Raw genomic sequence first — 14,298 nt, forward strand, 5'->3', positions numbered from 1 at the left:
GCAACGGCAGAAATGACCACGTGATTTCAGTTTCTCAGTAAAATTGACTAGTTTTTGCATTAGCATCAAAGGTCAGATTTAGTTTAAATTATCGTCACCTTTGTACCCATTTTGTCAAGAAAACATTATCACGAATCTCTTGTTTGCCGTTTGCCGTAAATGAGATTCTAAATCTCCGTATTAATGTTACTTCTTAACGGTTGGGAGGCAGATCAAATATTTGTCTAGCAGCGCTTTCCGTTCAGCCACAATTTTCGGTTTGAAATTCCGAAAACTTTCCGTTGGCAAATGGAAAGGTTTTGCATCTGCAAAAAGAGCGCTGTGTTCAGTTCCAAACGTGTAATCTCAGATAGATAAAAAAAACTTACACGATGGCGCAGAAAGTGAACGAAGTGGAAATGGAAGTCTTGTACAAATGGAACGGTAATTCCTGTTCCAACCGCTTCGAAAGGCAAGAGTGGTGTACCTCCAAAGGTCATCCGTTTGTTCCAGAAAATTTCCAGCACATCCGCGCATGTCAATTGTATTTCATCCGGTTTAACCGGAAATTTTGGGTAAATGGACAACGGTTTAGGAGTTGAAATGACGACTACCTAATTACAAGTCCATCTTGCAGTCACAAAGGATTCCTTCAACCTGGGAAGTGCGGATTGCACATGCAGCGCAATAAGTCGCAAACCACTAGGCCATATTGCATCCTTTTATAAATGGGTCGTAAGTTTGTGAACCTACACCTGAAGAAAGAAGATATCCTGCAGATGTATTTACTCTTATCTTGTCTTCTTTACCTCTTGGGTTCCGGCCACAGTTCAGGATCCTGGAGAACGATTCCAAACGGCAGAAGAATGGGCGTCTGAAAACAGATTTCAACAAAGATTAAACAAAGAAAGCGCTGGAGAAGGAAAGAAGGCTTCCTCGCCAATTTAACTTTCAGGCTCCAGTTGTTCAAAGGCCGGATAACTTTATCCAGTGGATAAGTCACTATCCGACAGTTTCAATCTGTGCAAATATTTCAGTATTTCCTCTTGTACAAGCGAATATGCATACTCCAACCTCAGTTAAGTTTGGTAGTGTACCAAAACCTTGGACAACGTTTAAAGTGAAGTATATTTTAGACCCTGAATAGTGCCTTATCCAGCGGATAAAGTTATCCGGCCTTTGAACAACTGGGGCCAGGTCTATATACTTCTTTTGTATTATTCCTCGCTGTAACTTGTCCTAAGCAATCAAATAAATAAATAAAATAAAAATAGATTTACAAGCGCTTTATTATGACTGAGCCTTTAAAAGAAAAATTAAAAAAAAAAAAAAAACGACTGAGCCTTTGGCTCGGGAGATTGCGCAAGCAGTCCCCGTATTATTGACTATAAATAAATTACTTTACTTTAGGGTTCGTAAAGGAAAGTCATGCCGTTTTTGTGAGGATTTGCCATTTGCTTTTCAATATCATGGATTCATCACAGGGAGTCCACAAAAGTTGTGGAAAAGAAAAAAAGTAATAAATTATCGACTTACGTTGTTCGTTTCTTGTGGTTTTCTATAGTGGTCATTTGCATACAATTTACGCGAGATTTATATATAGTAAAGTCAGCAGAGCTCAGATCCGCTCGCGCACAACTCAGTACACGACATTAGTAAATTGTATGCAAATGAGCACTATAGAAAACCACAAGAAACGAACAACGTAAGTCGATAATTTATTAATTTTTTTCTTTTTCACAACTTTTGTGGACTCCCTGTGGATTCATGTGATGGCAACATGGCATGAAAATTGCATTCCTTGTTCTTTTGAACCATTTGCAGGCTAGCCGACATTGCAGAACAGCAATATTTAAGTACGGTTCTGTCCGGGTTTTCGAGAATATATACATGAAAAAGAGAGATTTAGAATCGCGTTTACAGCAAACGACAAACGGCAAACGTGAGATTCGCGTTTTTGTTTTTTTAAAAAATGAGTGCATAGATGAGAATAGTACAACACAATTCTGGCCTTTGATTCTATCACGCAAAACTACTCAATTTTACTAAGAAACTGAAAACAGCGAGCGGCAAATATAGGATAAACATGGTCACGGGATCATTTCCGCCGTTTTCCGTAAAAATTCTAAATCTCTCTAATATTATGCAGTTCACCTCTTTCGGAATGACAAAATCGCCAACTTGCAGATCAAACTCATGGATTCTAGCGCCCCAAGGAGCCAAGACGGAAGCACGGAGGGTTTCATCTATCACCTGACGAGTGTATCTATATGAAATAAAAAAAGAAAAACGAAAATACGGAATGGGAAAAAGTCTATGCAGTAACAAATATTGTCTTCAAAAAGGCAGACGACATCCCCCAAAGCTAATTCCTTGCACAACAACGCCGTCCAAAAATGTTGAAAGTCAGTGACTTAATGCTTTGGTTTTGAAAGCGGATTTTTCCTCACGTCAGTTCTGAGGCAACTTGTGGTTTGATGTCCTCATCTCCGAGAACTTCTTCAAGTTCGTTGTAAACTTTTTCTTGAATCTCGGGATGCTTTGTCAGGAAATATAGACACCATACCATCACTAGAACGGACAAATAAAAACAAATTAACAAACGATTAAATATGCGAGAGCTTTAATACTGGTGGCATTTGGCGGGAGTCGTTCAGGTAATTCTGACGCATTCTCCTATGAGAACGATAGAGATAAATCGGTTTATTATATCTTTCAGTACGCGCGGTGATTGGCCAATTTTGTACGGCCTGCTAAATTTGAAAGTCGTTCCTTTCCCGCACGCCCGATTAACCTCAGAGATATACTAAATATCTTACTAACCTCGTTTTCTCGGTCCGTATTGTAAGTTACTCTTATTTTTTTGTTTTTGCTTTTGTTCATTCTATTGCATACAAACTGGCCATAACATGTGAACTGTGAAGTTTAAAAGCCTTACAATGATTGCCTTGTTTATAGTACCATCAATACGGAGTAGCCAATCAAAATATTTAAACAAAATTCCAGTTTCCCAGAGTCTCTCCTGGCGACTAACCGCTGGCCAAAGAGCCTGAGGACTCTGGGTACGAGATTACAGATTGATGGTACTATCAAAAAAGGCAATTATTGTAAAGCTTTTAAACTTAACAGTTCACATGTTAATGCTAGTTTGTATGCAACAGAATGGACAAAAACAAATGAATGACAATACTGAGGTGACACACTGACGGATCAGCATCATTTGACTGTCAGCACTTACTATATCCTGTTGTGTGAAAGCCACCAATTAAAAACGTTATGACTGTATCATTCATCTGCAAATAATCACAGTTTCAGTATGGCACTGATGTCCATATAATTATACCGTTATATACCCTATCAAAAGCATTGCGCCATAATAAACTAATGATAACATGGATCTTTTTAGCTAACTCTTGCACGGATGAAAACAAAGCCAGTTTACAAGCTACAATAGTATTATTTCTTGTTGGCCCAACAGTACCGCAGCGCAGATCGTACATATATTTTGAAACACGATTTATTCATGACTGATTCATGAAATGAAAATAGGGCTGATTCAGAAATTGGTTGTCGATTCAGAAAATTGGTGCAAAAGATTTGTTTCAAGGCAGGCTAACACTCTTCAAGAAACCGCCATGGTAAATGACAATTGGAAATCATAATTGTGTGTCTAAATACACATACAATTTGTAATTCTCATACTGTCAGCCTGAGAAATCATAACATGAAAACTGGCCTAAAACAATGACTTGATCACCTTGACTTTCAATCCTTCCCCAACACCCTTTCTAAAAGGTGTTAACCCTTAAAGTTTTATAACTCCATAAATTCTCCAAACTCCAGACTAGCCTTTTAGCCTCAGATGCTTAGCCTTTTAGCAGATTAGTGACGACTGCATCTAGAAACTGTGTATAATTATTGTACAATTACAATATTTTAATACAGTATAGAACTTAACTGGGGGATAACAGAGATTATAACATAGTCCGCGCGCTTCTCAATCTAATTTTTATTGGTGTCATCATGGTACATGATGACATGGCCGTGTGTCCATACTAGATGATGTGTGCAAAAAAGGGTGCAAATCAGACAAACTCGGGTTTCGGTCGCTCAGTTTGTACAAAGTTTCCTCAAAAAATGGGCGAAAATAGTGAAGAACTACTAGACGTTTCTCTTGGAATTGCAAGAAGCTAGAAGAAGCTAGAGTTGCTCTCGGCGTACTCATACTGCACACTTCTCTCATGCTCTCCAAACTTCCTGCGTACATCCATAACCTGATATACGCACATTAAGCATGAACCAATTCTTAATGGTAAACTGAATGGCCTGTACAAGTGGTACAGGCCATGAACATATTAAAGCTACTTTGCAGGAAGCCCACTATAAAAATAATAAAAAAGTAAAGTGAAAGACTAAATTAAAATGTATGTTATTGTAGTACTACACAAAATGGACATATATCTAAAAATCATCTTAAATTCTAAAATTTACTTGTACATATTAAATATTAAAATCCTGTGTGACAAATCCTTTTTAAGAAATTGTCTTGTGCCAGTAATATTTGCTCTTGTTCTCCTATCTTGTCCCCATACTTTTCTTATAAATTAAAGTACTGGGGAAAAGGTATTAAAATATCAAGAAAATTCACCTTGGGTGATCATATTCTTAATTCTCATGACCTTATGGGTTGAATAAGCATTGATATTACAAGGAGAAATTTGATGCTGATCACTGTTAGGGCTTAAAGGGTTAAAGTCATATGTACCTCCTCTTCATCCATAAGATCGCAGTCTAAAATGGAATCAATAAACAATTTTTCCTCTTTATTTTCTTCCTGCTTCCTTTTATTCAACAGATTTTTGACAACTTCCTTCATGTACGTTCTTGCTGATGAAAAAGAGCAAACATGGTGAACTTTAACGCTTCAGCTGCCAAGAGCACACGAGCTCAAAATGCAACAGGAAAGAATTGGTGGCATCTTTACATGCATGTATACTACATGTAAGTCTCACAATCTGTAACCATGTATAATTATACAGTTTAATTTCAATTAATGCTGTCAGAAAGCCTACACGACAAGACCGCAAGGTGATAATGAGGGTAATGTATTAATATTTTACCAAACTCAGCGATTGTCGTAAATAAATCACAGAGGCAATAATGTTTATGTTATTTTCTCCCATCCTATGATACTGAGTTGAAATAATTTATTACAGCTGAATTGAAACTGAATCACCTTGCAAGCCACAAGTAACACAGCACCAGAAAAGAGAACCAGTGAACAGCTTTGATTTATTGACTATTCTGATAAATCGGAATTTGTACAGATCAGCTAGAGACTCAAAAGTTATGACCATCTTGTACAGCATAGTAAACAGCACATGTACTACAGGACAGCATGTTTACACAGTGTACAGATTTACTCAACAGCTATAATTTATGAATAATTATGCCAAATACAGACTCAGAAATAAGCTCCAAATTAAATTTAATATCTCAAGGAGAGGTACATGTACCTTCCTGAAACTTCTTCTCTCTGTCACTGTCAGGTGGGGGACTGGGTCCAGCCAAACGGGCCTCCATCTCATTCCAACACTAGGGATAACACAATAGGAGCAATTTAATAAACAGTTATAGAGCATGAAAAAAATAATTTTCTTTGGTATTGGATCAAACGAAAGGTAGGAACATGGCTCTTTCAAGACTGACTGAACAGAGAAATTTTCATGAGTTGGTTTAATGTATTTATTATAGAACAATAAAGTTACCACAAGATAATGCAGTATGCAATGAAATCTTATCAGGTCCCAAGTAGGAAAACAATAACTTTGAAGGGTTTTAGGCAAGACAGGCATAAATTTAGGACTTTTTTGCCTTAAAGTCAAAATTACTCCAAATAAGCTCTGTTTTGGCACAGAGACTTAGTAGCTATCATGTGAGAAACAAGAAATATAAGCCTAATGTTAAGAAATAGCTTATTACTTTTTTCTAGAAAATGTAAGCAACCTACATGTACACAAAGGAATCATATACAGATTCTTGACTGATTTCTTCTTTTGACAACTACCAGTCCTTTACTTGACTTGGTTGAGTCAAGCATCGGTATCTCTTTTGTGTAAGTTGTTTGGCATAAAGTTTAGTTCAAACCCAATGCAACAAGATAAAGGATACTACATGGTTATATTAACTGTTATTTACAGTCCTGTGCCGAGTTTTACGAACTACCTACTTCTTCATATGCCGTTGCCATTTTGTTGATCTCCTTCTCATCCATAAAGAAGCGTCCCATTCCTGCTACCAAAATGGATTTGATTGCCATGGCCATCATTGATTTTTCCAGTGGAATATGTTCTTGTTTCTCAGCAAATGTTTCAAATTCAGCTGCTGTCTCTTTGGCAATCTGCAAATTAATTCTCATGAAAACCTGCACGGGTTGCTGCATGCTTTAGTTAGCTCTGACAACTATAATTATAACCACAGTTCATCTCAGTCTACATTTAGCTATTAACGTATTAAGTTGCAAAGGATGCGAAACACTGCTGCTAGACTTCATACCTCCACTAGAAAATAGGACCAGGTAATGTTACCCCTGTAATTTAAGAGCTAATCAAATATGGCTTCCCATGAGATTCCATATTCTTTTTAAGATACTTTTAATTCCTTATAAAATGTTATTCAGCCAGTCACCTCAGTATGTTAGTGATCTGATTTCAATAAAGAAACAACCTACCTACCAATGGTTTTCCAATAAATGGCAGTCTACAAGACTTTTCTGAGGTAAAATGTTGCAATCTTTCAGTGACAGAACTTTTGCTGTCACAGCTCCTACATTGCGGAATATTTTCCTTCCAGTAACAATAAGTATATCAGGAACTCTAGAACATTTTTAATTAATTCTCTCTTAAAACTTTTCTTCTTAAATTAGCTTTAAAAGTGTTAAGGATTGTTGTTAGATTTTAATTTATTTAATTTACTTAATTTTGTGTTAACACTGTAATGCACTTTTGATCATTTTATGTTAAAAGGCGCAACAGAAGCACTAACTAAAGTGATCATTTGATTCATTTTTTCTTCCTTTTCATTGTCAGAGAGCAAACCACATGACCTGCAAACAACTGCCTACAAATAATGGTCTGCTCACGCACAATACTGTCCAACTGTGTTTTGCTGCAAATAATATTCTATCATGCGTAATTGAAACCACACTCTAGATCTTGTGTGAAAATTAATGAATACATTTTCTCCTTTTTAGGATTTCAAGTCCTTGAAGTCTGTGAACTTGTTCCAAATATTTTTCAGATTTGTTGATGTATACATTTTGTTATTGACAGCTGACTGAACGTACAACGTCAATAGAACACATTATTTCAATGAGAAGGAAACCAATTGATTTCTGCCATTACTCCTGCAAGGTGGTGTGCGCTTACCACTTCCCGAAAATTCTGTTATTATGAAAACTCGGTATGGACTGATAAAACAATCATTGAACTCAGTTATCACAAAATGTTGTGATTTGTCAGTGTTGCACAGATCAATATTATTATTTGCCTCAGCCTTGATCTGCTCACCACTGACAAATCACGATATTCTGCTCAACCTCATCCAATAATTATTAATTAGCATTATTATAATTATTATTAAATCCCTGTAATATTGGACCTGTTACCTGTGTAAAGTGCTCATAATAGTACGACACTGCCTCATGACTAAAACTGCGGTCAACCAGCTGCCTTTTCTTGCGTGCTTCAAGACCATTTCTATAAGTCAGACTTTTCTTTCCCAACAGAGGTTCAAAGAACTTGAACTGTTCATCTGTTAAGATGAAATTGATGTCAGAATTACATCTCCTGGTAACATGAGGTCTGGTTCGAGTGTCCTATCTCCACTTGTGGCGCTCAGTGTCAAATTATTTCAAAAAAACAAATTCTTAATTGAAATTAATTCATTATCATGAGGATTAGATTATGACCTAAAAAAGTAGTTGTTGTACTTGCTGATGAAAAAAGATAATTTAATAAAAGGTTTACATGTAAGCCTAAAGTTGCTTAGACAGTGCAAGCAATGATGAACACAGATTCATTATCGATAAAAAAAACTATGTTTACTTAATAATAATTATTTACATGTATGAAAGCCATTTTAACATAGCTAATGAAAAAGTGAATCAAATAAAATTATTTTTCGGATTCAACTTACATGGAACACTAACTACATTTTAGCTCTTACAATATAACTATTGATCTATATAAATTATTTTAAATAAATAGAACAAAAAATATATAATTATTATCAAATATTTGAGTGCATTTTAACTCCTTTTTTGTCTTGTTTTGGCTCAGAGTAACCAGATTTTTTGCACGGGGCCCTCAATTTCTGACATGTTTTGTGCTTTTTTGCTCCTTGTTTGGAGTCAAGACCCATGATTATGGGCCAGTTAAATTCTGCATTTATCACAAAACAAAGAACAAAGCAGTGGATAAAACATCAAGGTAAATGTTTCCTGAAGGAATTGAAGGCCTGCCATATAAAAAAACAATAAATCTGAGCCAATTCAGAAAAGAAGCTAAAAAGCACCATTGGTCAGTCATGCTCCATTCATAAGCCTCCAACGCAGATGCGCTTGGCTCATGACGTTACGCACGCCTCCTCACGTGGGAGGAGTGCTTAACGTGAAAAGCCAAAGAACGTCCACATGGGAGGCCATTCATTCATTGATCTTACAAGGTTTGTCAAATAGCGGCCGTATTTCTTTCCAGTCTTCCACTGATGATAGGCTGACGACATACTCCTTTCCCCACCAGAATCCCACTATCTCACCATACTTCTCATGTAGCTCGACCAGATACTCATGCACGCTGCCAGCCTTTGCCATATCAGATAAATTACCACTCCTGAAATATCAAACAGGGACTATAAGTAAATTTAGGTAATGTTGCACTAGGGCATGCGTCAGGGCCCCAAAGGGGTTAACAAAAGGGCTCCAGGACTCCACATAGCCAGATCGGAATTTCTGTCCAGGTTGCAAGTAGAAACTGGCTTCAGGCTGCAGATTCCAAGGCAATAATTTCAGGATCCTCCTCCCCTCCTCCGCCACCCCAACTCTCTGTGTGACATGGTAGGTGATCCAGGAAGTAACCCCAGTTTTTGACACACCATGAAGCAACTACGTAGATTATTACTTTCTCCCTACAACTGTAGATGAGATGCTGGCCCCTTTACACAACAATCTTTTTGTAAAGGTCACTAAGTACACCGTTAAAATATTACACTCAGACTGCCATGGGGCATTTGAACATTTCATTTGTCTCTGCCTTAGGGGATTTTTCCAGTTTGATTGAAAGAGCCTAGAAATCAGTCAGGAAGGAGTGGGAGGGGACGAGTTCTGCAAGAAATGGGCAATGCACTACGAGATTACAGCTGCGATTAGTCTAAACCTTCACACTTACGTTGGATCTGACGGTTCAACTCCAGGAATACTTGGGCCTTTGGACGAATTCCTCTGTTAAAAACAAAGGCCTGATATACTAACAAAGGTAAACATCACGCCATATTTCAAATCTCGAGACAAGTTTTACGTGTGAAGATGGTGATAATACTTTAAAGGCCCAAAAGATTAAAGCAGAAACAAGCCTGTGGCTGGATTACTTTTCTTGTGTGACACTTTCCATTCGATCTTCACTTTCAAAGGCTATGTACAGCTTTTGAAACAAATCGGAATTTTCTGTGTGATCTACTGAGCTAAAGGCCAGCTAAGTATTATTATGGGCAAGTGCATACTACGATTATCACTCAGAAAATATACTCACAAAGTCGAACATGAAAAGAAGAATTACTATCAGCCCAAAAACCAGTACAACGGCGAATACGCCGAAGTCGGTGACAGAAAAGTGTGAAGGAAACATTTTGGTAGTTTTAGTGAACAACTTTCAATATGGCGGTAATTGGCTGTGGTCCTGGGATCGAGAATGCACATAAAATTTGTCCCAGTACTTCTCCGGCTCTTACACAACCTCGGGAAGGCCAGGGAACCCTAAAACATGAAACATAAGCTCCTGAACAAAGACAGTTGGGAACATTCATACCAAGTGAATCAGCCATATAGCCATGTTTACTTACAGGGAACCCTAGCCTGCGAACACAGACGCATTTCCGGCTGTCGCTTCTCTCCGCCAGAGAAGCGACAGCCGGAAATTTATGCGTCTGTGTTCGCAAGCTAGGGGAATACAAAATTTTCAACTTTCGCCTTTAGTCCAGTCAATCTATGGTTTAACATGAAACTTATTGCAGCATAATTGTTTTCAACCTTATTTGAAAGGGGTAGCAACCCTAGTAACAAGCTAAAATTCCCTCAAATTTCCTTCAGTGGAACATCTCGAAATTCAAAATTCTTCAAAATTGACAAAAAAAAGTAATAGAAATAAATAAAACGTGACATTGCAATGTTGTTAAGACAAAATGGTAAAATAAGTTTCACACTTGCATAATTGTTACTCGTGGTCAAGAAAATATGGAGCAAGAGCACTTTTACCATTTTATTTGTACCACAGGATACCCAGGTTGAAGAAATGGTATCAGTAAAGGCTTATTAAATTTTTCTTTCCTTCATCTTCAGGTAAAATCTACAAAATGTAGCTTGTACAATTGCTTGTCCGAGAGAGGCTAGCTTTAAACTCACATCTTTACCAGAAATCAAAGTCCTCAAGAAGGTCTGTAATAGGGTTGGAACAAACTCTTATGCAGTGTCGACTAAAGACTTTTCCGCACTCTATGGGAAGTTCTTAGTAGAAACGTCTTTACTCATAATTTCACGTTTGACCAATTTATCAGCTGTCACCGGAGCGGTCTTTCTTTTACAAAATAATTCAAAGCAAAATTAAGACTTCTGTCGAGATTCTTACTTCTCCGTAGCCTGCGTGGCAGGCGCTAGAAAGGGGAAGGGAGAGGGGAAATTGGGCGCGCGAGAAACGCGAGGCCCAATTTTCCCCTCTCCCTTCCCCTTTCTAGCGCCTGCCACGCAGGCTAACTTCTTCGCTTTTGAGGCAAAAAGATAAAAGGTGATAAGCTAATAACAAAGTTGCTCGCTAGCTGCACATCAGTGGATGAACTTCACTTATCCATTTCTGAGACCGTGCGTCATCAATTGTGATCTGCTAAGAGAGAAACTGGGAATTAATCAAAACTCGGAGGCAGGGTGGCTGAACAGTTGGGAGTGTTGTCCAATACACACAAACGGAATCCAATGGAATGGATTGGCATTCCATTGGTACACCATTGGTGAATTGCATCTAATTAAGGGGACTTAGACTATTTTCGCTACGGTTCGGTTTGAGTACAGCTGGATTCCGTTCGTCCATTGGTACCAATGGTATGATTGGTACCAATAGAATGACTTGGCATTCCATTGGTACATCATTGGTGAATTTCATCTCATTAAGGGGACTTAGACTATTTTCACTACGGTTCGGTTTGAGTACAGCTGGATTCCGTTCGTCCATTAGTACCAATATTGATGTGTAGCATGCTTGTTTCGGCTCCTGGATTTAGGAACGAGATAGATTCATGTGTAGTGCGCTTATTCCATGTTGTTTTGGCTCATGCATTAAAGAACGAGGTATTTCGCTTATAGATCAAGGAAGTATCAAGTCATGACGTTTGTCTTGAGATCCAGATTCCAATGGTGAACCAATCGACCGACTACTTTTTCATTTGTACCAATGGTACCAATGGTACCAATCGACCATTCGTTTTCGCCTGGCTTACAAGTCAGTCAATGAGATGCAGTTTACAAATGGTATGCCGATCGACTGAGGAGCTTACCATTTGTTCCAATGGTACGAATCGTAACCAATCGACTGACTACTTTTCCGTTTGTACCAATGGTACCAAGGGTACCAATCGACCATTCGTTTTCGCATGGCTCACAAGCCAGTTAATGAGATGCAGTTTACAAATGGTATACCGATCGACTGAGATTAAGCTTACCATTCGTTCCAATGGTACGAATCGTAACCAATCGCCTGACTACTTTTCCATTTGTACCAACGGTACCAATGGTACCAATCGACCATTCGTTTTCGCACGGCTTACAAGTGTTAATGAGATGCATTTCACCAATGGAATTCCGATCGAATGAGGAGCTTACCATTCGTTCCAATGGTACGAATCGTAAGGCGTCTTTGACAAATCGTAATCTTTTACCAATGGTACGATTGGTGAGGGTGTTTTGACGATTCGTATCCGTTTGTGTATATTGGACATGAGTGACGGTTGGGGCGACGGACTTTAAATCCGGAGTTGTTGCAGGGTAGTCGGATCGAGTTACGCTTGTAATGTATCCAGGCAACTCAGCAATGTTACGATACGGCGCTTTCCATTTGATAGAACACGTCGGCCAAACTATTTAGTTCGTAAACGGAATGTATCAATTTTAAGGATAAGTTTTATCCTAGTCCTTCCACTTTCTCCAAAATGGCGCGTACCATTTTCGGTGTGATTTTGCAACACCACCCTTCAAAATGAGCGGTTTTTTTTAAATGGAAGAATTGTACTTTCATCAGCTGTTTCTCCTTCTGCCCTGTTACCTGTTATTTATTTATTTTCATTTATTTATTTATTTGCTTTTTTTTTTTTGAGAATTATGTATTTTTTCAGTGAGTGACACAGGCATACTCGGAAAAGGAAATCCGAGTGCTCCTATCAGGAATCGAACCTTAGACCTTCCCATTACTAGTTCGGATGCTCTACCACTGAGTTACAGGAGACTCGAAGTTGGATTCAAAAAACACTTCTCGATGTTTGGAAATCGGATGAAACACTCTTCCTCGTGTTTGTTATATTTCGTCAAACTCAACAGAGCGAATCTGTTCATCAAACGCCGATTTTTCTTTTTTCTTAAAGTAAATGACAATCAAGGGGTGCCAATTTTTTTCAAAGCGTCACGAAAACCGTTTGAAGGGAGGAGTGGGTTTGGCAAAGTACTTACCGCTCTCCACCGTGACGTCACTATGGATCCGCTGAAGGTCTCTGAGTTCTGCAGGACCATGCTGGGTGATATCTACTGCCCTTTTGACGCTTGTAATTTGAGTAACTATCCAAGATCTTTTTCATAGCAGGCCTCTGATAGGCGAGAAAACACAATTAACGCTCTGTCGGAACTTCTTCTCCGGACAATAAACTCACACTCGCGATAATAACTTCATTTTCAATCAGAAAACGTAATACGACATCCTTTCAAAGATCGTTCTTAAATAGAACTAGTAAATATGGAATGCTCTAGCCGCAGATCTTAGACTATCTGTGGCTTGTTCATTTAGTTCTTTTAAAGTGATCCCTTACCGTTACTATTACAATCCTGATGATCCTCGCTCGTTTAAATCAATATGCTTGACCTGTAACGTGGCCCATAATTTAGGGAAGAACATTACTTGTTGTTTTTAGACATTTGCAGTTTTCTTTTCATTTTCGTGTTCTGTGTTCTTGCCCTGCAGTAATTGGCGTTCGCTGTTGCGGTGTACTGTTGTGATATAATGTATTTTTTTCTTACCTCAGTATCTTTGAATGTTTCATTCTAGTTCGATTTTCGTATTGTTATTTATTTTAGTTTTGGCGAGGTTAATAAAAAATATATAATAATAAAATAAACAGAACAGAAGTTATGTTTATGAAACTCTTCTGGTCAAGCTTACAGCAATCCCTGCTCTCAGTTCACAAAAAACCAATCGATAATAACATTCTGTAATATTTATAGACATCCGCTCTTAGGCCCCGCCAGCTCTGGGAAGGGACGCTGGTTCTAGAAGAAATCATACAAAAACTAAACGACTACAACAGTAAAGTTCAAATTAGTAGCAACCTGAACAGTGAGTTTTCACAACTCCATCAAAGTTAACGAGTTTTTAGCCCTGCTCCAAAGGTGCGGTTCATGCTGTTTTCAGTCTCTGGGTTGGGTGTATCGTACTGCTACATTTAGCAAGACCTCGGTTTTCAACCTTCCATTCTAACTGAAGGATTGTATAATGACACGACTGAAGCTTTCAGCGTTATTTATTAAAATGAGCATGGATTCCTGTTGTTTTCTGAAGAATCCAACACGGTATATTAAACGTTTTCTCTTGTTACCTCTTATACAGGAGTTCCTGGTGTGTTCTTTGTACGTGTGCCTCTCTGCAAAATAGAAAAAAGTTTTTCCCATATGCCAGGGCATCTAGCAGACAAGGAGACGTTGTTAAGACATCCATGGACGTGAATCTTTCACGAATTATTTTCGTTTGTAATTATAAACACACGTTCAAAAATTCGTCACTCAAAGAGAAATTCTTT

At 38.1% G+C, this 14,298-nt stretch overlaps 1 protein-coding gene across 1 annotated transcript in view; it reads right to left on the reverse strand.

The window, feature by feature from the left end:
• The window catches only part of LOC146457619 (cytochrome P450 20A1-like), an 11,550-nt gene extending 1,606 nt beyond the window's left edge, over positions 1-9,944 (reverse strand). The window contains exons 1-11 of the mRNA XM_085091748.1: positions 9,786-9,944; positions 9,426-9,478; positions 8,701-8,870; positions 7,646-7,791; positions 6,209-6,379; positions 5,496-5,574; positions 4,745-4,866; positions 3,218-3,272; positions 2,430-2,550; positions 2,134-2,245; positions 789-853 (exon numbers count right to left, since the gene is read on the reverse strand). Of these exons, the coding sequence (XP_084947874.1) occupies positions 789-853; positions 2,134-2,245; positions 2,430-2,550; positions 3,218-3,272; positions 4,745-4,866; positions 5,496-5,574; positions 6,209-6,379; positions 7,646-7,791; positions 8,701-8,870; positions 9,426-9,478; positions 9,786-9,881 (1,190 nt within the window). The 5' untranslated portion in view covers positions 9,882-9,944. The remainder of the gene's footprint in view (positions 1-788; positions 854-2,133; positions 2,246-2,429; positions 2,551-3,217; positions 3,273-4,744; positions 4,867-5,495; positions 5,575-6,208; positions 6,380-7,645; positions 7,792-8,700; positions 8,871-9,425; positions 9,479-9,785) is intronic.
• Between the last annotated feature and the right edge of the window lie 4,354 nt (positions 9,945-14,298).

The sequence above is a fragment of the Pavona decussata genome, unplaced genomic scaffold (genome assembly GCF_977016875.1).
Source record: "Pavona decussata unplaced genomic scaffold, jaPavDecu1.1 SCAFFOLD_238, whole genome shotgun sequence".
In the NCBI taxonomy this organism is placed as follows: domain Eukaryota; kingdom Metazoa; phylum Cnidaria; class Anthozoa; order Scleractinia; family Agariciidae; genus Pavona; species Pavona decussata.